At 43.8% G+C, this 27549-nt stretch overlaps 1 protein-coding gene across 1 annotated transcript in view; it reads left to right on the top strand.

Annotated features, from left to right (window-relative positions):
• PRKCH (protein kinase C eta) overlaps positions 1 to 27549 on the top strand; it is a 239244-nt gene that overhangs the window by 201573 nt on the left and 10122 nt on the right. Inside the window, exons 11-12 of the mRNA XM_060098069.1 lie at positions 15510 to 15648; positions 16299 to 16487. Of these exons, the coding sequence (XP_059954052.1) occupies positions 15510 to 15648; positions 16299 to 16487 (328 nt within the window). The remainder of the gene's footprint in view (positions 1 to 15509; positions 15649 to 16298; positions 16488 to 27549) is intronic.

Genomic DNA, 27549 nt, shown 5'->3' with positions numbered 1-27549 from the left:
CTTCCTTGGGAATTACAACCTTAAACAGTAGAGAGACCAAAGAAAAGGATTAAAGCCAAACTATGTAAATACATATTTTATGACTTTTTGCTGGTTATCAAAGTAATACGTAATTCCTATAAAATTTAGAAAATACAAAAAAGGAAAAATCATTCACAAACATATAACCTAGAAGTAACCTTGTCATCTTCTTCTTTTAGCCTTTCCCACCTCTCCCTTTTCCCTCCTGTCTTTCTTTCTTCCCTCTGTCCCCCACTCCAACAATTGTAACATAAGAGAATATTGAAAATACAATTTCGTGTTCTGCTTTTGTATTTAGAATTGTATCAGTCTGTAAATAAGTCGTGAAACCCAGCAGCTATAAAAAGATTGATAGGGGCTTCCCTGGTGGCATAGTGGTTGAGTCCGCTTGCCGATGCAGGGGACACGGGTTCGTGCCCCGGTCCAGGAAGATCCCACATGCCACGGAGCAGCTGGGCCCGTGAGCCATGGCCGCTGGGCCTGCGCATCCGGAGCCTGTGCTCCGGACACAATGGTGAGAGGCCCGCATACCGCAAAAAAAAAAAAAAAAAAAAAAAAGATTGATAGATTTGACTATATAAAAATATGAAAGTTACCATAAACAAAACAAAAACAAGCTGAACAATAATATTTGCAACCCATATAACAAGTTACTTCTATCCATAATGTATAATGAGCCTCTAAAAAAGAATCTAAAAAATAACTCAAATTTTAAAATAGGTAAAACTTGTGAATAGGCAACAGACAGAAGAAATACAAATGGCCATTAACCATATATATATTTTAAAGATTAATCTCAATTATCAAGAAATGAAGTTAAAGCAGTGAGATCATTTTCCCCCAGCAAATTGGCAAGGATGCAAGGATGATTACATCTAACCTGAATAAGGAAGCTAAATGGATGCTCTCGTACACTGTTGGTGGGAGTATAAATTGGTGCCAGCTTTTTGGAGGGCCGTTGCTCAACATCTATTTAAATTTTAAATATTTATACCCTTTGACACAGCATTTCCACTTCTAAAGATTTAACCCTCCTACAAGAGTGCAAATAATGTTCATTACTCCATTGTTTGAAGATGCAAACAATTAGAAACAATCTAAATGTTCATAGAGAGGGGACTAGTTAAATTATGAAACATCTTTATAATGGAATTTTTTGTAACCATTACAAAGAATGAGGCAGATCTACAGGATATAGAAATGTGTCCAAAAGTTCATTAAGTGAGAAAAGCAAGTTAATTCATGATTTATGGTAGTGTAGCATTAAGAAGAAAAGATTGGACGACTATGAACCTGTCATTTTCGCCATAATTTTTTCAGTAATGACCAAATTTTAGGTAATGAAAATAGTACTTGTATAATCCCCAAAGAAATAACTTTCAAAAGACAAAAATTCTGTCATAAACATTTCCCTGCATTTTTTGCCCTTCATACGATTTTAATAGCTTTCATAAAATTCTGTCACGGATATACCATAATTTATTTAGCTGTTCCCCTATTAATAAATAAATTAGCTTGCTTCCAAAATTTGCTGTCATGCACAATACAGCGACAAACATCTTTGTAAAATAAGACTTAAGTTTACACTCTCCAAATCATCACTTCATGTAGCAGAGGTTGACAGTTTAACCTAGAAAGAATCCATAAGATGGTTTTGAATGTAAAAGGGTAATGTTTTCTAATCCTTTTAAATCTTAACAGGACTACCTATGATCCACTGGAAGCAAAAGAGTTGGATCCCTGCTTCCTGGCACTCAGCTATGCTACCCGCTCTGACTGTAATTTCTCTCTAGTGTTTGTGGTCTCAGTGTGAAAAAGACCAGGGATGTTATCCTCAGGATACACTTCCCAAAGCTTAGTATCAAGCCCTCTCCTTTTTATTCCATTCTCCCTCCCCAGGTGAACTCATCCACACCCAGCTAATGACTTGCAAATTTCTATCCTTTGCCTGGCCTTTCATCTGAGTTCTAGCCGTGTATATTCAGCTGCCCATTAAACATCTCCACTCAGATGTCTAAAAAACACCTCAGGGGGCTTCCCTGGTGGCGCAGTGGTTGGGAGTCCGCCTGCCGATGCAGGGGACACGGGTTTGTGCCCCGGTCCGGGAGGATCCCACATGCCGCGGAGTGGCTGGGCCCGTGAGCCATGGCCGCTGAGCCTGTGCGTCCGGAGCCTGTGCTCCGCACTCAGTATGTCCAAGATAAATTCTTTGAGCCAGAACGCGCTCACACCTTCTTTCCTTTTACCGTCTACATCCTTGCATTACTAAATCCCATTGCTTTTTTTCCCCTAGTAGTTCTCCATCGATCTAGTTCTCTTTACCTTACTGCCCCACCCTGATCCAGGCCACCGTCAGTTCTTTTCTGAATACTCCCATTAGCTTTCCAGCTGGTCTCTTCATGTCCTTTCTCATCCCCTCTGACCTATTATCCTTCCTGTGGCTGGAGGCTTGTTGTGAAATCAGATTAATGCTATCCTTCTCCTGTCTAAGACCTTTCAGTGGTTTCTTTTTCCTCTTGGGCTAAAGACTGAAATCCTCCCTGGACCCTGGTATATCAGGCTCCTGCCATTTCCTGCCCCCTTCAATATTCTGAGCCCCTTGCATATTGCCTGGCTCACAGATGACACCCAAAGATTTGTTGGGTGGATGAATGTCTGAATGTCTTCTCTGAGGTGACATGAGTGACATTACTATATCTAACTTGTGATAAAACCAAATTTTAGGCTTTTGCTATTTCAGTGGCTTTTCAAAATTCTTTTACCAATTTAATACTGTCCGTCTTGCTTTGAAAAAATGTCAAGTTTATATAAACCCACATATTCAAAACCCAAGCCAGCCCTAAATGGTTTTGTTTTGAAACTAAGATCATAATCCAAACTCACTCTCTTGGCAAATGCCACCTCTTAACTCTTGACCACATGCCAGCCTCTCTTCCTTAGAAGAGGGCAGCAAGTTATCTTCTCAATATTTGACAACTAGAGAGGGATTTGCTATGCATTCCCTTACTCCTGTACCTTCAAGGATTGTGTGAAATCCAACCAACTCCCCCACGCACAAGCTAAGAACCAAAGCAAAAAAATTATTTTTCCAGGATTTTGATTAAGCATTTAATAATGTGCACAAGACTTCCGGGTAAGATGGCGGAAGAGTAAGACGCGGAGATCACCTTCCTCCCCACAGATACACCAGAAATACAGCTACACGTGCAACAACTCCTACAGAACACCTACTGAACGCTGGCAGAAGACCCCAGACCTCCCAAAAGGCAAGAAACTCCCCACATACCTGGGTAGGGCAAAGCAGAGAGATTCCCGCACAGAGGAGCGGTGCCGAGCGGCACTCACCAGCCCGAGAGGCTTGTCTGCTCCCCCGCCAGGGCGAGCGGCGCTGGAGCTGAGGCTCGGGCTTCGGTCAGAGCGCAGGGAGAGGACTGGGACTGGCGGCGAGAACTCAGCCTGAAGGGGGCTAATGTGCCACAGCTAGCCGGGAGGGAGTCCGGGAAAACTCTGGAGCTGCCGAAGAGGCAGGAGACTTTTTCTTCCCTCTTGGTTTCCTGGTGCGCGAGGAGAGGGGATTAAGAGCGCCGCGTAAAGGAGCTCCAGAGACGGGCGCGAGTCGCGGCTGAAAGCGCGGAGCCCAGAGACGGGCGTGGGACGCTGGGGCTGCTGCTGCCGCCACCAAGAAGCCTGTGTGTGAGCGCAGGACACTGTCCACACCGCCCTTCCGGGAGCCTGTGCAGCCTGCCACTGCCGGGGCCCCGGGATCAAGGGGCGGCTTCCCTGGGAGAACGCACGGCGTGCCTCGGGCTGGTGCAACGTCACACCGACCTCTGCCGCTGCAGGCTCGCCCCGCACTCCGTGCCCCTCCCTCCCGCCCGGCCTGAGTGAGCCAGAGTCCCCGAAGAGGCTGCTCCTTTAACCCTGTCCTGTCTGAGCGAAGAACAGACGCCCTCCGGCGACCTACACGCAGAGGCGGGGCCAAATCCAAAGCTGAGACCCAGGAGCTGTGAGAACAAAGAAGAGAAAGGGAAACCTCTCCCAGCAGCCTCAGAAGCAGCGGATTAAAGCTCCACAATCAACTTCATGTACCCTGCATCTGTGGAATACATGAATAGACAACAAATCATCCCAAATTGAGGAGCCAGGAGTCAGTGCTGTGCCTCTGAGGTGGGAGAGCCAACTTCAGAACACTGGTCCACAAGAGACCTCCCAGCTCCACATAATATCAAACGGCGAAAATCTTCCAGAGATCTCCATCTCAACACCAGCACCCAGCTTCACTCAACGACCAGCAAGCTACAGTGCTGGACACCCTATGCCAAACAACTAGCAAGACAGGAACACAACACCACCCATTAGCAGAGAGGCTGCCTCAAATCATAAAAAGTCCGCAAACACCCCAAAACACACCACCAGACGTGGACCTGCCCACCAGAAAGACAAGATCCAGCCTCATCCACCAGAACACAGGCAGTAGTCCCCTCCACCAAGAAGCCTACACAACCCACTAAACCAACCTTAGCCACTGGGGACAGACACCAAAAACAACGGGAACTACGAACCTGCAGCCTGCAAAGAGGAGACCCCAAACACAGTAACATAAGCAAAATGAGAAGACAGAAAAACACACAGCAGGAGAAGGAGCAAGATAAAAACCCACCAGACCTAACAAATGAAGAGGTAATAGGCAGTCTATCTGAAAAAGAATTCAGAATAATGATGGTAAAGATGATCCAAAATCTTGGAAATAGAATAGACAAAATGCAAGAAACAGTTAACAAGGACCTAGAAGAACTAAAGACGAATCAAGCATCGATTAAAAACACAATAAATGAAATAAAAAATACTCTAGATGGGATCAATAGCAGAATAACTGAGGCAGAAGAACGGATAAGTGAGGTGGAAGATAAAATAGTGGAAATAACTGCTGCACAGCAAAATAAAGAAAAAAGAATGAAAAGAACAGAGGACAGTCTCAGAGACCTCTGGGACAACATTAAACGCACCAACATTCGAATTATAGGGGTTCCAGAAGAAGAAGAGAAAAAGAAAGGGACTGAGAAAATATTTGAAGAGATTATAGTTGAAAACTTCCCTAATATGGGAAAGGAAATAGTTAATCAAGTCCAGGAGGCACAGAGAGTCCCATACAGAATAAATCCAAGGAGAAATACACCAAGACACATATTAATCAAACTGTCAAAAATTAAACACAAAGAAATCATATTAAAAGCAGCAAGGCAAAAACAACAAATAACACACAAGGGAATCCCCATCAGGATAACAGCTGATCTCTCAGCAGAAACTCTACAAGCCAGAAGGGAGTGGCAGGACATAATTAAAGTGATGAAGGAGAGAAACCTGCAACCAAGATTACTCTACCCAGCAAGGATCTCATTCAGATTTGATGGAGAAATTAAAACGTTTACAGACAAGCAAAAGCTGAGAGAGTTCAGCACCACCAAACCAGCTTTACAACAAATGCTAAAGGAACTTCTCTAGGCAAGAAACACAACAGAAGGAAAAGAACTACAATAACGAACCCAAAACAATTAAGAAAATGGGAATAGGAACATACATATCAATAATTACCTTAAATGTAAATGGACTAAATGCTCCCACCAAAAGACACAGACTGGCTGAATGGATACAAAAACAAGACCCATATATATGCTGTCTACAAGAGACCCACTTCAGACCTAGAGATACATACAGACTGAAAGTAAGGGGATGGAAAAAGACATTCCATGCAAATGGAAACCAAAAGAAAGCTGGAGTAGCAATTCTCATATCAGACAAAATAGACTTTAAAATAAAGACTACTAGAAGAGACAAAGAAGGACACTACATAATGATCAAGGGATCGATCCAAGAAGAAGATATAACAATTGTAAATATTTATGCACCAAACATAGGAGCACCTCAATACATAAGGGAAATATTAACAGCCATAAAAGGAGAAATCGACAGTAACACAATCATAGTAGGGGACTTTAACACCCCACTTTCACCAATGGACAGATCATCCAAAATGAAAATAAATAAGGAAACACAAGCTTTAAATGATACATTAAACAAGATGGACTTAATTGATATTTATAGGACATTCCATCCAAAAACAACAGAATACACATTTTTCTCAAGTGCTCATGGAACATTCTCCAGGATAGATCATATCTTGGGTCACAAATCAAGCCTTGGTAAATTTAAGAAAATTGAAATTGTATCAAGTATCTTTTCCGACCACAATGCTATGAGACTAGATATCAATTACAGGAAAAGAGCTGTAAAACATACAAACACATGGAGGCTAAACAATACACTACTCAATAACGAAGTGATCACTGAAGAAATCAAAGAGGAAATTAAAAAATACCTAGAAACAAATGACAATCGAGACACGACGACCCAAAACCTATGGGATGCAGCAAAAGCAGTTTTAAGAGGGAAGTTTATGGCAATACAATCCCACCTTAAGAAACAGGAAATATCTCGAATAAACAACCTAACCCTGCACCTAAAGCAATTAGAGAAAGAAGAACAAAAACATCCCAAAGTTAGCAGAAGGAAAGAAATCATAAAAATCAGATCAGAAATAAACGAAAAAGAAATGAAGGAAACGATAGCAAAGATCAATAAAACTAAAAGCTGGTTCTTTGAGAAGATAAACAAAATTGATAAACCATTAGCCAGACTCCTCAAGAAAAAAAGGGAGAAGACTCAAATCAATAGAATTAGAAATGAAAAAGGAGAAGTAACAACTGACACTGCAGAAATACAAAAGATCATGAGAGATTACTATAAGCAACTCTATGCCAATAAAATGGACAACCTGGAAGAAATGGACAAATTCTTAGAAATGCACAACCTGCCAAGACTGAATCAGGAAGAAATAGAAAATATGAACAGACCAATCACAAGCACTGAAATTGAAACTGTGATTAAAAATCTTCCAACAAACAAAAGCCCAGGACCAGATGGCTTCACAGGCGAATTCTATCAAGCATTTAGAGAAGAGCTAACACCTATCCTTCTCAAACTCTTCCAAAATATAGCAGAGGGAGGAACACTCCCAAACTCATTCTACGAGGCCACCATCACCTTGATACCAAAACCAGACAAGGATGTCACAAAGAAAGAAAACTACAGGCCAATATCACTGATGAACATAGATGCAAAAATCCTCAACAAAATACTAGCAAACAGAATCCAACAGCACATTAAAAGGATCATACACCATGATCAAGTGGGGTTTATTCCAGGAATGCAAGGATTCTTCAATATACGCAAATCAATCAATGTGATACACCATATTAACAAGTTGAAGGAGAAAAACCATATGATCATCTCAATAGATGCAGAGAAAGCTTTTGACAAAATTCAACACCCATTTATGATAAAAACCCTGCAGAAAGTAGGCATAGAGGGAACTTTCCTCAACATAATAAAGGCCATATATGACAAACCCACAGCCAGCATCGTCCTCAATGGTGAAAAACTGAAACCATTTCCACTAAGATCAGGAACAAGACAAGGTTGCCCACTCTCACCACTCTTATTCAACATAGTTTTGGAAGTTTTAGCCACAGCAATCAGAGAAGAAAAGGAAATAAAAGGAATCCAAATGGGAAAAGAAGAAGTAAAGCTGTCACTGTTTGCAGATGACATGATACTATACATAGAGAATCCTAAAGATGCTACCAGAAAACTACTAGAGCTAATCAATGAATTTGGTAAAGTTGCAGGATACAAAATTAATGCACAGAAATCCCTGGCATTCCTATATACTAATGATGAAAAATCTGAAAGTGAAATCAAGGAAACACTCCCATTTACCATTGCAACAAAAAGAATAAAATATCTAGGAATAAACCTACCTAAGGAGACAAAAGACCTGTATGCAGAAAATTATAAGACACTGATGAAAGAAATTAAAGATGATACAAATAGATGGAGAGATGTACCATGTTCTTGGATTGGAAGAATCAACATTGTGAAAATGACTCTACTACCCAAAGCAATCTACAGATTCAATGCAATCCCTATCAAACTACCAATGGCATTTTTCACAGAACTAGAACAAAAAATTTCACAATTTGTATGGAAACACAAAAGACCCCGAATAGCCAAAGCAATCTTGAGAACGAAAAATGGAGCTGGAGGAATCAGGCTCCCTGACTTCAGACTATACTACAAAGCTACAGTAATCAAGACAGTATGGTACTGGCACAAAAACAGAAAGATAGATCAATGGAACAGGATAGAAAGCCCAGAGATAAACCCACGGACATATGGTCACCTTATCTTTGATAAAGGAGGCAGGAATGTACAGTGGAGAAAGGACAGTCTCTTCAATAAGTGGTGCTGGGAAAACTGGACAGGGACATGTAAAAGTATGAGATTAGATCACTCCCTAACACCATACACAAAAATAAGCTCAAAATGGATTAAAGACCTAAATGTAAGGCCAGACACTATCAAACTCCTAGAGGAAAACATAGGCAGAACACTCTATGACATAAATCACAGCAAGATCCTTTTTGACCCACCTCCTAGAGAAATGGAAATAAAGACAAAAATAAACACATGGGACCTAATGAAACTTAAAAGCTTTTGCACAGCAAAGGAAACCATAAACAAGACCAAAAGACAACCCTCAGAATGGGAGAAAATATTTGCAAATGAAGCAACTGACAAAGGATTAATCTCCAAAATTTATAAGCAGCTCATGCAGCTCAATAGCAAAAAAACAAACAACCCAATCCAAAAATGGGCAGAAGACCTAAATAGACATTTTTCCACAGAAGATATACAGACAGCCAACAAACACATGAAAGGATGCTCAACATCTTTACTCATTAGAGAAATGCAAATCAAAACTACAATGAGATATCATCTCACACCAGTCAGAATGGCCATCATCAAAAAATCTAGAAACAATAAATGCTGGAGAGGGTGTGGAAAAAAGGGAACACTCTTGCACTGCTGGTGGGAATGTGAATTGGTACAGCCACTATGGAGAACAGTATGGAGGTTCCTTAAAAAACTACAAATAGAACTACCATATGACCCAGCAATCCCACTACTGGGCATATACCCTGAGAAAAACATAATTCAAAAAGAGACATGTACCAAAATGTTCATAGCAGCCCTATTTACAATAGCCCGGAGATGGAAACAACCTAAGTGTCCATCATCGGATGAATGGATAAAGAAGATGTGGCACATATATACAATGGAATATTACTCAGCCATAAAAAGAAATGAAATTGAGCTATTTGTAATGAGGTGGATGGACCTAGAGTCTGTCATACAGAGTGAAGTAAGTCAGAAAGAGAAAGACAAATACTGTATGCTGACACATATATATGGAATTTAAGAAAAAAATGTCATCAAGAACATAGGGGTAAGACAGGAATAAAGACACAGACCTACTAGAGCATGGACTTGAGGATATGGGGAGGGGGAAGGGTAAGCTGTGACAAAGTGAAAGAGCGGCATGGACATATATACACTACCAAATGTAAGGTAGATAGCTAGTGGGAAGCAGCCGCATAGCACAGGGAGATCAGCTCGGTTCTTTGTGACCGCCTGGAGGGGTGGGATAGGGAGGGTGGGAGGGAGACGCAAAAGGGAGGGGATATGGGAACATATGTATATGTATAACTGATTAAATTTGTAAAATGAAAATAAATAAATAAATAAATAAAATAGAATTTGATAAGAAAAAAAAAAAAAAAAATGTGCACAAAAATGGCCTCTGGGCATAATTCAGTGTCAGGATATTTGTTGATTTTCAGATGGTTCTTGTTTCTCAATTGATGTAGTCCTCTCGGGAAGCAGACTACTAGGAGGATTAGCCGGTGACGCAATAGCACTGCATGGAAGAGAGTGTGCCTATTGTAGTGGGTTTGGAGCCCAGGCCTTGGAGGGAGGTGAGCAGAACTGAGTTCAAATCCTGACTTTATCCCTGGCTCACTAAATGATGTTGGTGTAGAGCCTACTTCATAGGGTTGTTTTGAAGGTAAAATAAGAATATGGATAAAGCACTTAGCATTTAGTGAACATTCAATGTATGTTAGTGACTAATGACACTGTTGTTATTATTACCATCATTATCATCATCATCATCCACAGAAGGTTTTTTCAGGTTCTCTGGACACACACACATACCCCCAAATGAGCAAACAGACAAAAAGCAATATACTTACAATAGTATATTGACTGTATATTTTAGGAAAACTAATAGCAAAGTTGTACTTCATTAAAAAATTGTTGTCCTTTAGATTTAGATATTAAAGTATGGATAAATGAGATGATTTCATGTTTTGGATTTGCTTCCAGATGTGGAAAAAGGTGGGTCAAGAAGGGAGAAAATGCACAGCTGAAACACGATTGGGCATTGATAGCGGCTTTTGCTGTGAGATCACTACGGGAGTCGTTATGTTATTCACTATACTTTTGTATAAGTTTGAAGTTTTCCAAGATAAAAATTCTTTTAAATACATTAAAAATAGCCTCTTAGATGCATTCTTTTTCAGGGAGCCAGCTCTCAACTCACTGTCCTTTATTTCTTTTGGAAGAGTAACTGATGCTAGTGATCTAAGCAGTAAGTCTCTTGTCATTATGTTTTATGACTCTCAGAATAGCTCATGGTGGAAACAAAATAAATACAATTTCTGAACTTCCTTTGTCTTCAACCACTTGAGAATCCTCTCTGAAACCACTGTGGGCATTTTAAGTAACCCTGATTACCCAGAAAGAACAATGTACCTTTCAGACCATCAGGGAAGATAAAATAACTCTTTCTACCCTTCTGTGCCTGCATAACAAAGGTATAGCTATTAGATACAAGTGCTCAATAAGCCAATGCGTGATGAGCCCGTAATTGTGTATTCAGCAGTTTAGGATCTGAGCCTCTGCCCTGTATGAACTTGCAGTCTTCATTGTGTAGTCTTGTTAACTTTGGCTGCTGAGTTACATGTGGGCAGCGGTGGCTGAGGAACTCCAAAGCCAAAAACCGGACCTCTGCATATTTCATATTCAATTCAGGAGTCAGAGGGTGACTTTTTTGCTTTTTTGTTGTTGTTGTTTAAGTGAAGGTATCTATTTACCCTTAGAGCGGAAGCTGACCGTGGCCATAAATGGTTCTGTAACCTTTGCATCTGCTTGAAAACCCTCTTCCGTCTGCGTGTAAACCGGGGAAACGATTATGCTTGGGTCCTCTCTGCTTTATAGTTGCCCCTCCTAAAGCAGTTTCTTTTCTCCAGCTTCACCAAAGCAAAGAATTTGAACTTATATTTCAGGGCTCTTCTTTTCCCCTGGAATCTCTCTCTAAGGGGTAAAGCACATGGATTTTTATAGGTTTAATTACTTTGGAACAAAAGTCCCAGTGAAGTTTATGGAACTTACTTCCTTCCCCTAAAAATAAAACAGGCTCTGAACTGACCAGCACAACTCACTGTTATCCATCTGACATTCCTCTGTTTATCTCTTTGGTCAGCATCTTCTGCCAGGCCTGAGCTGAGGCTAGGGAGGAATAAGGCTCAGCCCCAGCCAAGGGAGGAGACAGGTGCATAGACAGAGTCTTCTGGAGTGCCGTGGAAGGTGTGCTGTCGTAGGGCTCTGAACTGGGTGCTCCAGGGGCAGGGTTGACTAGCTGGGGACATCAGAACAGACCCCGCAGTGGAGGTTTGAGATATTTGGGCTGAGGGCAGAACTGATAGGCTGGGATTATGTTATGCTCTTAATCGAACCCCCTTAGGATCCCAGTTTGAGAGTTTTGTCCTATTAGGTAGCATCTGGTGTGAAACGAGCAATGGCATTTCCCTCAGGGCTGGTCCAGTTCTGAGAACGCCTAAAATGAGACTGCAAACTCAGGACTGAGGTATAAAACCTGCCTCTGTGTCCTGGGGCATCCTGTGACCAGGCTGAGTCTCATCCCCAGTGCTGCTCGGTTCTGTGTCCTGAGTATCGGGGCTGTGTTCCAAGAGTTCTGTGTGCAGAGGGCATTGTGACGGGCAGCTTAGAAAACTGATGACAAAGCACTTTCTCTCCCTGAACAATTCCTGCTACCTGTGACAGCTGCAGAGCAATAAACAATCAGACCTCTTTACCTGGGTCGCTAGTGACAAGCTCTCTTGAGCAATCTCAGGTCAGCTCTTTTAGACCATTGTGGGTTTCTGTTAGCACTTGTTTCTGCTACCCAAGGAGATCCTTTCTGAGCCCTTATCAGGCATAACGGCTTCAGGAGAATTCAGAAATGCAGTCACCCTGTTTGGCAATGTGAGAGAGTCAGAGCGCTCTGGGAGCAGGACCACACGAGCCTGGACCGCTGGGCTGGAACATGGTGCTGATAAAGCCAGTCCCCAGGCTTGGGTCCCCCACGGCCTTGGTCTCTCCTGAAGCCACAGACTAGAGGTGGTTGGCTGAGGTCAGAGATTATAATGTTTGCATCAGTCCCCAGAGGAGCCAGACAACCAGGCGCTAATAGGGCCTCGGGTCTGAAACCACTTCTGGAAGAACAACTGCGTGAGACCGTGCTCTTGGCAGTGGCCGTGACCAGTGTCATCCTCACCCTCAACCTGTGCTTTTGGGATTCCGCCTTCACGTTGGCTAAACAAATCTTGCTCATGCTGGGTGTGTGTGTCTAGGGGTCAGTGGAGGAGGATACAGTTTCCACAGCCCACTGAAAGCATTGCTTGTGGGGGAAGTGGGATTCTGCTCAGGGAAAGGGGCGGGAGCCTGATTGGAGGACGGAGGCCGGGTTTGGGTTAGAGGCAGAGGAGCCTCGCTTCCTGTGGTGGCTGCACAAGTACCCAGCACATCTTTGCCTGACACCCGGGAGACGCGTGGAGCGCGAGCACAGAGAGGAGGCTGGTCTGAGAAAGCTCTGCTGCTTTCACCTTGCTTATCGGGGATTCCTGGAAAACAGGACTTGGTTTTCATTCCTGGGTCTCTTCCAGTGACCACTGTCTGTAGGACCTGCATGGTCCAGCTGGATCAACTCACAGGGCCCAGTGTGGAAACCAGTCTCGCCAGTTCTGTCATCACCTGCTTCCTCTGAGCCACAGCGTGATTCCGGGCTGGACAGAGACCAGCCTTTCCCCTCGGGCCAAGCAGCCCAACAGACCTTTATTGTCAGAGCAGAGATGGGAGAACAAAGCTATGAGTGCCTCGACACCGCCCACTGGGGACGTGAAGCTCCAGAACAGCAGTCAGCGGCCCCCGCTGTGAAGATGCCCAGTGAGGGGCCACCAGCACTCCTAACAGCACAGCCCCAGGAGGCCGCGGCCACGGCAGCCTCCCACCTGGCCGGCGACTGCAAACCTCCAGGGCAGGGTAGGCACCTAGCGTCGCCTTCTGGCTGGGCAGCCTCTCCTTACTGATAAGCCCGCGTGGCTGCCTCTGAGCACGTCATTCCTTCAAAAAGCAAAGCATAAAGGTGTCGCCCCATAGGCAAAGCTGCTTCTCTGGACCTCTCCCGAGGCTGAGCTTAGAGGCTGGCAATGGCGTCGGTGTGTAGGACTGTTTCCCAGCTTGCCATGGGCCAGACCTCCATCTGTAATGATGCCCGGATATGCATGGCGAGGGGAGAGGTGGTGCCAGAAGCCTGTGTTGGGGAGGGGGTGTTCAGGGGGCACTGCCTTTCATTTGCAGACAGTTTTATTAGCATCCAACCCATGTTCCTGCCTCCACTGAGGCCTTTTACCAGACAGTTCTGCTGCTGGAAACGCACTTCCCTTAAGTGGATTCTGCTCCTAGGGGTTGGGCGAGGGGCAGTAAGTGCCTTTTTGTCCTGTGCTCACCATAATATCTGAGGCTTCTGTGTATCTGGTGTACACCTAAACAAATCCTCTTCTTACCCTGTTTTGCTTTTCCCTGGTTATTAACGTCCCCACTGACCCACTGAATCTAAGACAGAAACCCAGGGGTCATCAATTTTGCTGCTTCTCCTCATCTCCCTCCAAATGGTCATCGAGCCTTGATACTAATTGTGTTTTCACCAAAGCACTGCTGACTGACCGCCTGGTTTTCATTCCATCTGTCACCGTCCTCATTCAGGTCATCTCTTCCCCGGACTGCTTCAGCTGCCTCTAGCTGATCTTTTCTCATCAGCTGGAAATCTTAATTAGAGAGCTTCAGTGGGTCACTTTTGCCTAATATCTAAATATCAGAATTCCTTAGTGTGGCATTCAGGACACTTCACAGTTTGGACCTAACTTTGCCTTCTAGCCCTGGCATTTTGATGGCCCCCGTGCTCCCATGCGAGCCCCCTCTCCATCCTTACTACACCACGTGGGGTTCCTGCGCCCACCTGCACCTCACACCTCTGCGTCTGCTCCAGGCAATAGCCCTGTCCACCTGCCCACAGCGACCTTCTCACACCCCTTCCCTGTCTGGAAAACACTGACTCATGTTTTAGGACCCAGCTCAATGTCTGTTGCTACTGTGGAAATGTCCCTCTCTCCTCCCACTAGAAGGAATGAATTGTTCCTTCCTGTGTTTCTCTCACAGCACTCGGTTCATACTTCCTTTGTACCACTTGTATTATACAACAGTTGGTTCTGTCTCCCGCCCCAACCCCCTTCTCATTCTCCTCTCCTCCCTCCCCCATGTGTGTGTGTGTGTGTGCATGTGTATGTATCTCTATACACACACATCTATATGTATACATATTTATTTATTTGTTTGTTTGTTTGTTTGTTTGTTTTTTGCGGTACGCGGGCCTCTCACTGTTGTGGCCTCTCCCGTTGCGGAGCACAGGCTCCGGACGCGCAGGCTCAGCGGCCATGGCTCACGGGCCCAGCCGCTCCGCGGCATGTGGGATCTTCCTGGACCGGGGCACGAACCCGTGTCCCCTGCATCGGCAGGCGGACTGTCAACCACTGCGCCACCAGGGAAGCCCTATATGTATATATTTTGAACAAATATTTATTGAGTGCACTATGCTAGGCACAGTGGTGAACCAAACCCACCTGGTCCCTCCTCCATGGAGCTCACAGTCTAGCAAATATCTGTCTCCCCATTATACTGTGAGTTCCTTAGGAAGAAGGATCGTCTGTACTCTTGATGCCTGTCACAGTCTGTGCCACACAGTGGCCACTTGCCCCGGAATGTTCACCGAGTGAAGTCCAGTGGGCAGAGATAGATGCCAGAGAACGGGGGGCGGGTGGGTAGATGTCTCATGGGCTTAAGGTAAGTGGGAAGCCTGGAAGTCACCTTCTCAGTTTCTAATGGGCAGCCTGTGTTTTGATATGTGGTTATTGGCCCATTCAGATGGAACCATCGTCTAGGAGCCACGAGGCAAATGTCAAGAGCAGATCTAAATTTCTTCTCCAGATAACACAAAGACGTGTGTGCCCTTTGAAGGGTGTGTGCAGAAAGCTCTCCCGGCTGCGTGATCTCCCATCCCGTGACCCAGCTCAGCCAGGTGGATGGTGTGGGGCCTGGCTGCCTCACCACATGCTGCTTTTTGTTTCTTGCAGAGATCTGAAACTGGACAATGTACTTTTGGACCACGAGGGTCACTGTAAACTGGCAGACTTTGGAATGTGCAAGGAGGGGATCTGTAACGGGGTCACCACGGCCACCTTCTGCGGCACACCCGACTACATTGCTCCAGAGGTGAGTGTGCTCGCTGCTTGAGCAGCTTTGGCAATCCAGGCTCTCTAGCAGCCCCATCAGAAAAGCCACACAGGCTGCATTTATGTGCTGCAGCTTGGTGGGCGGCATTGAAAGTTGACGCCTCCAGACTCCTTTGTGGCTCATTGGGTGAAGGATGGCTGAAAATGTCCTTGGTTCCTCCCAGTACAAATTTGAGTCCAAAAGTTTTGTCAACTTTGCAGTTGCTTTAGGGTTTAGCCCTGAATGAGGGCAAAGTACGTTCCAGGCACAGCTATTTAATTTTTTTCTTTGCCTCTACTCAGTGCTTTGACCGCAGCCCCATTTAGCAGAAATAAAGACAAGCTCTTGAATCTTTCCCATAGGAGTGAGTGAGCCCACAGATATAGTTCCAAAACCCTTTCTGGTTTGGATCTGCATATACTATTACTTTGGCCTAAGCAGGCCATAGATGTTTGATCACCTGGATGACAAGGCCTCTGAATTGACCCCAGGGAAAACAGACCACTCTCTAGAGATGGAATGAAACATATGCCAACACAGGAAACTCCCTTGTTTTACTTCATCTCCTAATCCATCATTTTCGTTAGTCATTAATGATGCATTTGTTCATCAGATGCACGAAGTTCTTCTCACATTACCCCTATGCACAGATCCTCCAGGAGATGCTCTACGGGCCCGCAGTGGATTGGTGGGCAATGGGCGTCCTGCTCTACGAGATGCTCTGTGGCCACGCACCCTTTGAGGCAGAGAACGAAGATGACCTCTTTGAAGCCATACTGAATGATGAAGTGGTCTACCCTACATGGCTGCATGAAGATGCCACAGGGATCCTGAAATCTGTAAGTGTGGTGCTCTCAGCCAGCTTTTGAACTATTGCAAACCAGCTTGCTGAGTGTGCTTCTTGGGCTTTGGGTTTGTTTGTTTTTAATACCACCTACAATAAGCTACCAGCTCTAACTGAAATCTGTGTTTTAATCTGTAGAATCAAAGAAGCAGAGTTTTCTCAGGCTGTTTTTTTTCTCTTATGCAATAGTTATTTTGGAGCCGATGCATGAGCAGTTGATAGCATTGTTTGCCATATATCAAGTATTTCTAGCACTTGTGGCTTCAGTGTAGGTGAAGTGATGCGCCGGCTTCATCCAGTCAGGACACATAAGGCCGTTGGGTCATGTGAACAGCACTCCCAGTTGTTTCGATATGGATTGTGTTTCTGTCGGCAGCACCGAAGGATGAAGGGGCCTTTCCCGGAGTGCTGGGAGAGAAGAAGAGAGGTTTTCCAAAGTTGTGCAAGATCTTATTTGCTTCCATGTTATCCTTGTGCAAGTCAGGTGCCAGGCCCAGGATTCAGGTGCAGTGTAGAATATCACATTGAAAAAGCCTTTCATTCATGCATTTAAGGCATTGTGCTGGAAGCCTTATTTTCAAGTGTGGAAGAAAGTGGATTTGATGCTGTCTGTTGAAAATAAGAAAGTAACATGTAATGAGAGAATAACATATAATTTGGGTCAGTTCTGTATTAGAAAACCATATATTATTTCCCACTAAATGCATAGGAGGAATAAAGATGAATATTCTTCAAATAGGGAAAAATCAGAACAATCCATTCTCTCCTGGATAGTGTCTAAGGGATAAAAATTACTTTGCTCAAATCATATCCTTTCCAGTGATTTGAGACAAAAAAACTAAATTTGGGAAATATTAGCCATGCTGGTGAAAGACTTGTCTCTCTTTAGAAATTGCCAGTCATAGGGACTTCCCTGGTGGTCCAGTGGTTAAGACTTCACCTTCCAATGCAGGGGGTGTGTGTTTGATCCCTCGTCAGGGAGCTAAGATCCCACATGCCTCATGGCCAAAAACCCAAAGCATAAAACAAAAGCAACATTGTAACAAATTCAGTAAAGTCTTATTGAATGGTTTAAAAATGGTCCACATCAAAAAATAAAAAATCTTAAAAAAAAAAAAAGAAATCTCCAGTCATATAATTAGTGTCATTTTAAGGACATTTTGTATACAGATCACTGTGTCCTGGGGCTGATGACATGATTGTCCCTGAGAATTCTCTACGGTGGTCTTTAGAGACCACATCATCATTTGAGTTGAACATTAACCCACATCTGCTTCTCTCAATTTTTTTATTTCCAATTTTTAGGAGTCCTCAACCTCTTTCTGGCATTTAGAATCCTCTTAAGAGAATTCTTCCTGACTAAATCTGGGACCTAGATTTCACCCCTTTTAACTCAATCTCTGTAAAACCTAGAACAGGCACTAAGCAATGTTAAGATCATATGGAACTATTAAGATGGTTTCTCCTTAACCAGATAAATCCAATTACTTTTTTTTTTTTACTTTTATTGGAGTATAGTTGATTTAAAATGTTGTGTTAGTTTCAGGTGTACAGCAAAGTAATTCAGTTATCTATATACATGTATTCATTCCTTTTCAGATTCTTTTCCCATATAGGTTATTACAGGGTACTGAGGAGAGTTCCCTGTGCTATCCAGTAGGTTCTTGTTGTTTATCTATTTTATATGTAGTAGTGTGTGTGTATGTTAATCCCAAGCTCCTAATTTATCCCTCCCCCAATTACTTTAAACTATACCTTTGATGTATATAGAAATATTTTTGGTAACCAGGATATATGTTATCCAGGAATATCCTCCCTCCACAATCTTTGTTCTGGGAGAAAACAGAGCCTCTGGTGCCTAAAGAGAATCTACTCTTCAGTGTGGACTGAGTTGTTCCCTCTACTTCCTTCTGGGAAGCTGTGAACCTCTTCACTTCCCTTTATTTTGGCCCCTTTCTAATGCTAGCAGCTCAGCGGGTCACGGTAGCGGGTCATGGTGTGTCACTGGCCGAGCACTGATTTTCCTAAGTGGCTCTCTGTGTTCTGCCGGGAGTCTCCCCCTAGGAAGGAGCTTGGGTTTCACCCCGTGGCGGTCTTATCTCCCCAGCTCTGTTACATTCTGGCTGAGTGACCTTGATGAGCTAACACACCTCTCTGAATCTCCGTGTCCTTGCTCATAAAATCTTATAAAATTGAGATAATAAAATCCATGTCATAGGGTTACTGTCCAGATTCAGTGAATTCATACATGTACACCACACAGGAACACAGTAAGCATTCTTTTGCTTCCTCCTTCAAGGAGTGTACCTTAAAAGTGATTTTCTGGAAAACACTGGAAAAGGTGTCAGAGAAAATTACTAAAAAACAGTCCCCGAGAGGATTTCTGAGACAGTTTTGTACATTACAGCCTCCAGACCTAAAAATAAAAAGCTTCAATGCTGTAGCTGAGGAAATTCAGCTGTTCTCGGCAGAAGACTGAGACATTTAAACAGAAGTGTGATCAAAGAAAAGAAAGAAAACACTGAAGAGCGCTCAAGACTTGGGGCGAAGCACCCAGGAGGGAAGCGTCAGGGCGTGGTGGTGAGGAACCTGCCTCCAGAGCAGTGCTGTCTGAGGGCAGATGTTGGCTCTTTCACCTGCTGGTTGTGGGACCTCGGGAAGGTGGCGCAATTTTGCCACTCCTCCGTTTCCACATCTGTACCCTCAGGGTCTGAGATAACGCATGGAGGATAGCTGGAGCAGTGCTGAGCACAGAGCAGGTGCTCAGGAAGCAGCCACCACTGTCGTCAGTGAGAGCTGGCTGCATTTTTATTATTTTTTTATTTTTAAATTTATTTATTTATTGGCTGCGTTGAGTCTTCGTTGCTGCATGCGGGCTTTCTCTAGTTGCGGCGAGCGGGGACTAGTCTTAGTTGCAGTGCATGGGCTTCTCATTGCGGTGGCTTCTCTTGTGGAGCACGGGCTCTAGGCATGTGGGCTCCGTAGTTGAGGCTCACCGGCTCTAGAGCGCAGGCTCAGTAGTTGTGGCGCATGGGCTTAGTTGCTCCGTGGCATGTGGGATCTTCCTGGACCAGGGCTCGAGCCCGTGTCCCCTCCATTGGCAGGCGGACTCTTAACCGCTGTGCCACCAGGGAAGCCCTGGGTGTATTTTTCGATCCTTTGCCCTTTTCTCTGAAAAATTATGACTCTATTTATTGTATTAGGAAACCATTTAAACTGCTTTCTGGCTGTAATTGCAACTTGATTCAATTAGACCAATACAGTTTTTTTTAATTGCTAGAAGAAACCTAAGAGATTGTCCATTAAAATTCCTTCATCTAATAGATGAGGAAACTGAGGTCCAGAGAAATTGTGACTCACCAAAGGCCATTCAGCACATTACTTAAAACAAACAAATAGATTAGAACCCTTGAGCAACTCTCATGGGAATGTAAAATTATGCAGGCGGAAAGTAATATAGCAGGCAGTTCCTCAGAAAATTAAACATAGAAGTACCATAGGACCTAGCAATTCTATTTCTGGTTGTATATCCCAAAGAATTGAAAGCAGGGGCTCGAACATATTTGTACATCAATGTTCATAGCATTATTCACAATATCTAAAAGGTGGAAGCAACCCAAGTGTCCATCAATAGATGAATGGATAAGCAAAATGTGTTAGCCTTACAAAGGAAGGAAATTCTGATGCACGTTATAACCCGGATTAACCTTGAATGAATTATGCTTAATGAAATAAGCCAAATACAAAGGGACAAATGTATGATTCCACTAACAGGAGGTACCTAGAATAGTCATTCATAGAGACAAAGCAAAATGGTGGTTGCCGAGGGCTGGCGGCGTGGGTGGGTGGAGAGCTAGGGTTTAAGGGATGTAGAATTTCAGTTTGGGAAGATGAAAGAAGTTCTGTAGGTGGATGGTGGTGATGGTTGTACAACAGTGTGAATAGACTTAATCCCACTGAACTGTACACTTAAAAATGGTTAAGAAGGTACATATTTTGTTCTGTATATTACACCACAGTAAGGAAAAATCCCTGGGATCAGAATCCAGCTTTTCCTGACTCCCAGTCCAGGGTTCTAAGCTAGCTACACCTGGCCTTTCCCCATTTTTCTTCTACGTCTCATTAATAAGTGTCCTGTACCCTTAGGGCCCCACATTTTAGCACCCAGATTACTCCCTGATGTGATTCTTTCCACTTGTCCTAGAAGCATGAGCCACTGGAGGAAGCTACCAGGGTCCTGTGTACTTAATACCCACAGAGCAAGAATCTGCCACCTATTTAACTTCCCATAAAGTAAGAAATAACATTTATGATAACAATGTTAGTGTTATTTAAAGATTGTGCATTTGAATCTTTCTCTTCTGACCTGAGATGAGCCTGTGACCGTAGAAGGAGAAACTGATACATTAGGGAATTAGGATCCTTGTCTAGTTCCATTTGGCAAATATTTGTCAGATGCCTTCCCTTGGCTTGGCCTGCGCTAAGTGCCGGGAAGCAAAGATGAAAAGACACATCCTCTTCTGTTGCTCACAGCCTAGTAGGAATGAGGACACGTAAATGGATACTTAGCTGGCTGCCGAGGAGGAATGATCAAAACTCTCTCTCGGGTCAAGGGCAGGGAAGTGACATAAGGACAAGGCAGAGGAAGCGGCATGTAGGCTGGGTGCTGAGGAACAAATAAGGGTTCAGTAGGGTTGACAAGGGGGAGAAGGGTATTCTAGACAGAGGGAGTAACTTGTGCAAAGCCTCGGAGGGGAGAGGCAGCCTGCGTGTTCAAACAACTGCAGTCACCACTTCCGCCGTTGGTGTGTTAGGTGCAGGGTAGGGGCTGGGAAAGATGAGTTTAGGAAATGGGACCTCTGAGGGCTTGGGAAGACATTCAGAAAGTGGTCTGTTCCTTGCAGTTGGCCACATAGGTCTGGAGCTCAGGAGAGAGGTCGGAGATGACCACTGTAGCATGGTAGGGAGAACAGGAGAGAAGGCATGGACTGGGGGAGAGGGTGAAGAGTCAAAGGAGGTCAAGGCCTGGGGACACCAGTATTGAAAGGGTGACAGTGGAAGAAGATTCAGTGAGGAGGTCAGGAAGGAATGACTTCAGGTTGTGTAAACATCTCAATCTGCAGCTCATCTGCTAGTTTTGCTTGTGGTGAAATAGGCCAGTGGTTTTACAGTGTGATTTCCCCAGAAACTGATGCTTACAATAGCTTTTGAGTAGTTCTAGCCAGATTCAGGAGCAAATGGTCCTCGGCCGGAAAACCGAGAGCTTGGGGAAGTATCTGTTAGGAGGTAGGTAAGTTGAAATGTTTTTAAGGACCCTGAACAAGCTTTCATTTTGTTGTGTAATTCCAGATCAAGGTAAGGTACACTGCTTTCTTGAAAAATATAGACTTTAGGCCTTTTCCAAGGATTTTGTGACCACCTGTGATTCTGGGAGCTTGGTGACTTCAAGAGTTCCTAATGTTATGAACCTAGAGGGTATCATGCTTAGGGAAATAAGTTAGAGAAAGACAGATATTGTATGATATCACTTATATGTGGAATCTAAAAAATAAAACAAACTAGTGAATATAACAAAAAAGAAACAGACTCAGATATAGAGAACAAACTAGTGGTTACCAGTGGGGAGAGGGAAGGGGGCAAGACAGGGGTAGAGGATTAAGAGGTATAAACTACTATGTATAAAATAAGCAAGCTATAAGAGTAGATTATACAACACAGGGAATATAGCCAATATTTTATAATAACTATAAATGGAGTATAATCTATTAAAATTTTGGATCACTATGTTGTATACCTGAAACTGATATAACATTGTAAATCAAGAATATTTCAATTAAAAAAAAAAGTTCCTAATGTTGACTCCACTGGGTAGTGTCTTACATAGTCCCCAAAACTGTTAGGAAGTCGTGCATGCTGTTTTGGATTGTAATCATTTGTCATGGAGCTTGGTGACTATTAGAAACATAAACACAGAATTTCAGAGATGGAGGATCTTTAAAAACACTTTGTCTAACTCCCTGGTTGGTAGGTGAAGCTGAGGCTGAGAGGTGAACCAGCCTCACACAGTAGAATGGAAGGAGCACACACTGGTCTGAGGATCACAAGACCTCATTCTACTCCTGCCACTGCTTTCCAGTCTTTACCTCTGTAACGCAATGATGATAACACCTACAGTACCCACTTCAAATGAGGTAGCACCCATGAAAGCATTTTCAAAGTGGTATACACAATACAGGAGTAAGTTATTAGTATTGTTAAGTTATGAGTAGTAAGTTTACAGCACGCTGAGAGGTGTCATTATCTTCATCCTCCCTTTGAACAATCCACCAACATCATCAAGATTATTAAGCACTGAATTGTACATGAGGCTGTGTTAGCTTTTTATTTTGGAGAGAGCTGTATTTCTGTTTTTCCCAGGAGCCTGTTTTTTCCAATTAAGCATTTTTTTCTTATACCTTTTTAAAATTGTAGTTGATTTACAATGTTATGTTCGTTTCAGGTGTACAGCAAAGTGATTCAGTTATATATATATATTATATATATATATATATATATATATATTCTTTTTCAGATTCTTTTCCATTATTACAAGATATTGACTATAATTCCTTGTGCTATACAGTAGGTCCTGTTATTTTTCTTTTTTTTTTTTAAAGAAGATGTTGGGGGTAGGAGTTTATTAATTTATTTATTTTTGCTGTGTTGCGTCTTCGTTTCTGTGCGAGGGCTTTCTCTAGTTGTGGCAAGCGGGGGCCACTCTTCATCGCGGTGCGCGGGCCTCTCCCTTTCGTGGCCTCTCTTTTTGCGGAGCATAGGCTCCAGGCGCGCAGGCTCAGTAGTTGTGGCTCACGGGCCTAGTTGCTCCGCAGCATGTGGGATCCTCCCAGACCAGGGCTCGAACCTGTGTCCCCTGCATTAGCAGGCAGATTCTCAACCACTGTGCCACCAGGGAAGCCCCTATTTTTCTATTTTATATACAGTAGTGTGTATCTGTTAATCCCAAACTCCTAATTTACCTCTCTCCACTCCCCAACCCCCAAGTTGAGTACCTGAGTGCACCCCAAAGAAAGATTTTTAACAAATAAACAGAGAAGGAGAAAGCACCCATTGGTGAGCTCTGCCCATGCTGCTGCCCTTGCCTCTGTGTGTGATCCTTCCCCACCAGAGAGGCAGGAAAGCCAAGATCTCCGAGCCAGCCCTTCACATCCGTTCTCACCACCGAATCAGCATGGTGGGTCATCTCTACTTGGCTTCCTGAGATTTCCTGATGATCCTTTCTTTGAAACGTAAGGTCAGCACTGTTCCTGGAATTGGTGTCTGCTGGATATTTTACTTGCCCTTTTGTTTCTTCCCTTCAGAAGGAAATGCTTTCTGAATGCCTTCTTACCTTTTTTTTTTTTTTTTCTTTTTGCGGTATGTGGGCCTCTCACTGTTGTGGCCTCTCCCGTTGCGGAGCACAGGCTCCGGATGCGCAGGCCCAGAGGCCATGGCTCACGGGCCCAGCCGCTCCGCGGCATGTGGGATCCTCCCAGACCGGGGCACGAACCCGTATCCCCTGCATCGGCAGGCGGACTCTTAACCACTGCGCCACCAGGGAGGCCCCCTTCTTACCTTTTTAAATAGAAGGTATTATTATTATTCCATGTCTGTAGAAGTGGTTTGGATGCCCATTTATATAACACTAGAGAGCCATAGGTGTTCAAGACCTGGGGGCTTCGTATGGTATGAAGTCAGTGAGTCCCCTGAATTCGGGGTGAGGGGTGTTCTTGTCTGTCGTTTAAGGAGAGTGAGGGATTGAACAGGATGGGCACCAACATCTTACCCAGTGTAACTCCTAACCCAGCGTTACTTTCCTCCCCTCACCCTTCCCATCATCTTTACCCCCACCCCCAAGATTGGGTAGCCATACACCCAAAACTCAAAAGTCCTCCCAAATTTCACATGAGCGTGGATAGAGAGCTGAGAACTGGCGTGTGAGAACACTCCCCACGGAGCACAGTCGCAGGAGGAGGGGAGGGGGAGCACACAGCTTTTAGCCCAGTTTTCTACTTGAAAAAAATTCCCAAGTCATTAACCAGTGATCCTGACAACTGAAAATAACCATAGTATTCACCCCAAAATGTACAGCGGAAGACTGTTTTTCTTGCTTGCCCTTTTGTCTCTCACGTCTCATCTTCGTTGTGAAGGTGTGTGTGTGTGTTAAACACACACATGGAATGTGCATGTTCCAAAAGCAAAACCATCCTCCCCTCCCCGCTCAGAGAACAGGTTGTAAAAACTGGGAACATCCACAGAAGGTAGCACAGGAAAGATAAATCAAGATACACACTCTTGTGTGAAAAACAGACCTAGACTTTCTAGATTGCTGACCTTAAAGATGATTTTTTAATGGTTTTTTTTTTACTTGGTTTTGGTATAAATACATGTTTTCTGTTGGCCACCATGTTACCGAGTTTCCTAAACTGGCACTGACTTATCCCAAAATGTGAATAATCGTGACACAGACGAAAATGTGTAGTTTGCTTAGAGCTTCTGCGGTTGCGCTGAGCTTTGGCCTCATCAGCTCCAGAAAGACTTGAGGGAGTCCTCGTGAGTCCCCAGAGCTTAGGAAGGTGATGCCCTCTGTCTCTGAGGTGAGCATTCCTTTGTGCTAAATCATCTCTGGTGAGAGATCACAAGGCGCCAGTGCTGACTTGGGTGAGGTCAACGCCCTTTTCTCTGGGCTCACACAGGTGGCCAGGTTAAATAAGTGCCGAAAGGAGTTGGATGCACTCTCCTGAGTCACCTTTGTCAGTCTGGGAGGCATTGTAAACTTGGCCTCAGAAGGAGATTATAGCATGCTTTCGCTCCTAAGCTTTACAGAAATTAAACTGTGTGTTTGCATGTGGGCTTATCTGTCATCACACCTATCGGATTTCATCCTCTGTGCATTGTCTGCAGGAGTCTCGTTTGCCTCTGTGTACAGAGAAGGAACCACAAGTAATTGGGATCCTCTTTTAGCCCTGAGTGTGTCTCACATCTGTTACCAGGCAATTGACCAGAGCGGCACTGAGCTTGATCCTCTGCATTTCCTACTCCCCTCCTGGCAAAGATTGGAATGCTCAAGGCAGAAGCCAAAGGTGGTCAGCCAGGAGGAGGCTGAGGAAGTGGAGGGAAAACCGGGACCAGGGTCATGAAGAGGACCCAACTCTCCATCATTAGAGCCAATGTTTCAAATAGTGTTACGGGGAAAATCCAAAAGTAAGTTACTAAAAGGTCCTTTAAAAAGAGGATGGTTAACATGAAGCCTGGCAGCCCCTGCCCTTTGCCGGGACTGGAGTTCCCATATGAGGAAATGGAGCTTCAGGCTTCTTACTGAAACTAACACCTTCAGAAATGGACCATTTATTCACAGGTAGGCCAGGCTAGTGTTGGCAGAAAACAGAAAAATACTGATCTTCCTAGAGGCTTCATTTTTGGCATTCTTTATCATTTTATTAAAGTTACTATTCTCAACTTCCTTCCCCCATTTTAGATTGTTGAGGACCTCTGTTCTTAGGAAACTTACATTTAATCTGTGGCTAGCAGTGTGAAGGCTTTTTTTTAAAATGAAGTATTAATACCACATGACTCTTGAATCTTCATATCTCAGACAGGAGCATAAAGATGTCAGGTTCTGTAAAATGAACATGGAAATATTTTCTACGTAGGGGTTTGCTAACTGATGTCTGCAGGTCAGAAGAGCTTTTTGTTTTAAGTTGGAAAAACTCTAAGGAACACACTTAAAAACTCTAAGTAGCACACTTTGTTTTCTTTCATTTGTTCCTTCCAGTGATCAAAGAGCGTTAACTTTTAGCAGGTGGTGGTTAGGTTTGGTTTGGACACCCAAGATAATGTGTATCCAGGATAAAGAAGGGTGTTGGCCTGGGTTTCATCAGGAGGAAATAAAGACATTGTGTAGTATGCCTCTGGGGGATCCTTCTTTAGCACTTGCTTCCTTTCAATAGCTGCACTTTGGGGGATCACAGCTATCAGGTGAGCTTCCTTTTCCTTCAACACTTGGGAGGTATTGGAGAGCAGTGAAACCCTCACCATTAGTCAGAGATGCTCGGGACTGGTTTGCCAGGAATAAAACCATCTTGGCCAACAACACTGGCATTGGCACAAGGGCCCGACCTTGGGCTTCTGTCTCTGAGACTCATCTCTGATCTTTACCTTTTTTTAACCAGTGTTATCACATGACCTTAGTGAAGCTACTGAGATGGCTTGGGTTTCAGGGGAAGCTATAATGAGTATAAAACACAGGCAAGGCAGTGTGTTAAGAGCATTGATAAGGAATAAGTATATGCCCATGTAAGGGCTGCTGGATTCTAATCAGAGACAGGATGGAAAATATAGCCAACAAACCTGCAACAGATTTTAGCACTATTCCTGCCCCAGTGCAGAAAGAAACAATACAGGGCATTTTTGTATTTGTTTTCATTAGGAGGGAATAAAGTGCACTGTAGACTGTCTCTGGAGATATCTCACAGAACATTCTGATGTGGCTCAGGTAAGACATTGATCCACTGGTGTGTTCAAATATACTTACATACTCACCTGCCCACTCCTTCAGTAACTAGCTCCTGGAGATCAGCTTAAACATGTTTTATTTCATTTTTATAAAGCAAGTCCACTTCAGACCCAAGGAAAACATGGCATCTTCAGCTGAGGGAGGTACAGTTATCTTCAATTTTTTTTCTAATTCCAAATAGAGAAGAAAGGATAAGACGGTAGACTCTTGATGTAGGCATAGACCCTGGAGGACATTGCTCTCCCCTCCCACCTGACGACAGATGGGTCATTCAGGTGGTTCTTCCAGTGTCTCCAATAAGACAGTCCTGCTCCTCCCAGGGAAGCGCCTTCCCTCACTTAATGGCATTGAGTATTAGAAATTTTTGTTTTAATTTTCCTTATGACAGCCTTACATACACTCCTTTAACTTCCACTCCCCATACTTATTTCTCCCATTTAGAACTGCCTCTTCTGGCCAACAGCACTTCCATTATTTGAAACTATCAACAGTGTCATCTATCTTT

This window comes from Mesoplodon densirostris, chromosome 4 (genome assembly GCF_025265405.1).
Source record: "Mesoplodon densirostris isolate mMesDen1 chromosome 4, mMesDen1 primary haplotype, whole genome shotgun sequence".
In the NCBI taxonomy this organism is placed as follows: domain Eukaryota; kingdom Metazoa; phylum Chordata; class Mammalia; order Artiodactyla; family Ziphiidae; genus Mesoplodon; species Mesoplodon densirostris.
The sequence above is the reverse complement of the archived record's forward strand: the minus strand, read 5'-3'. Positions and strand labels throughout refer to the sequence as shown.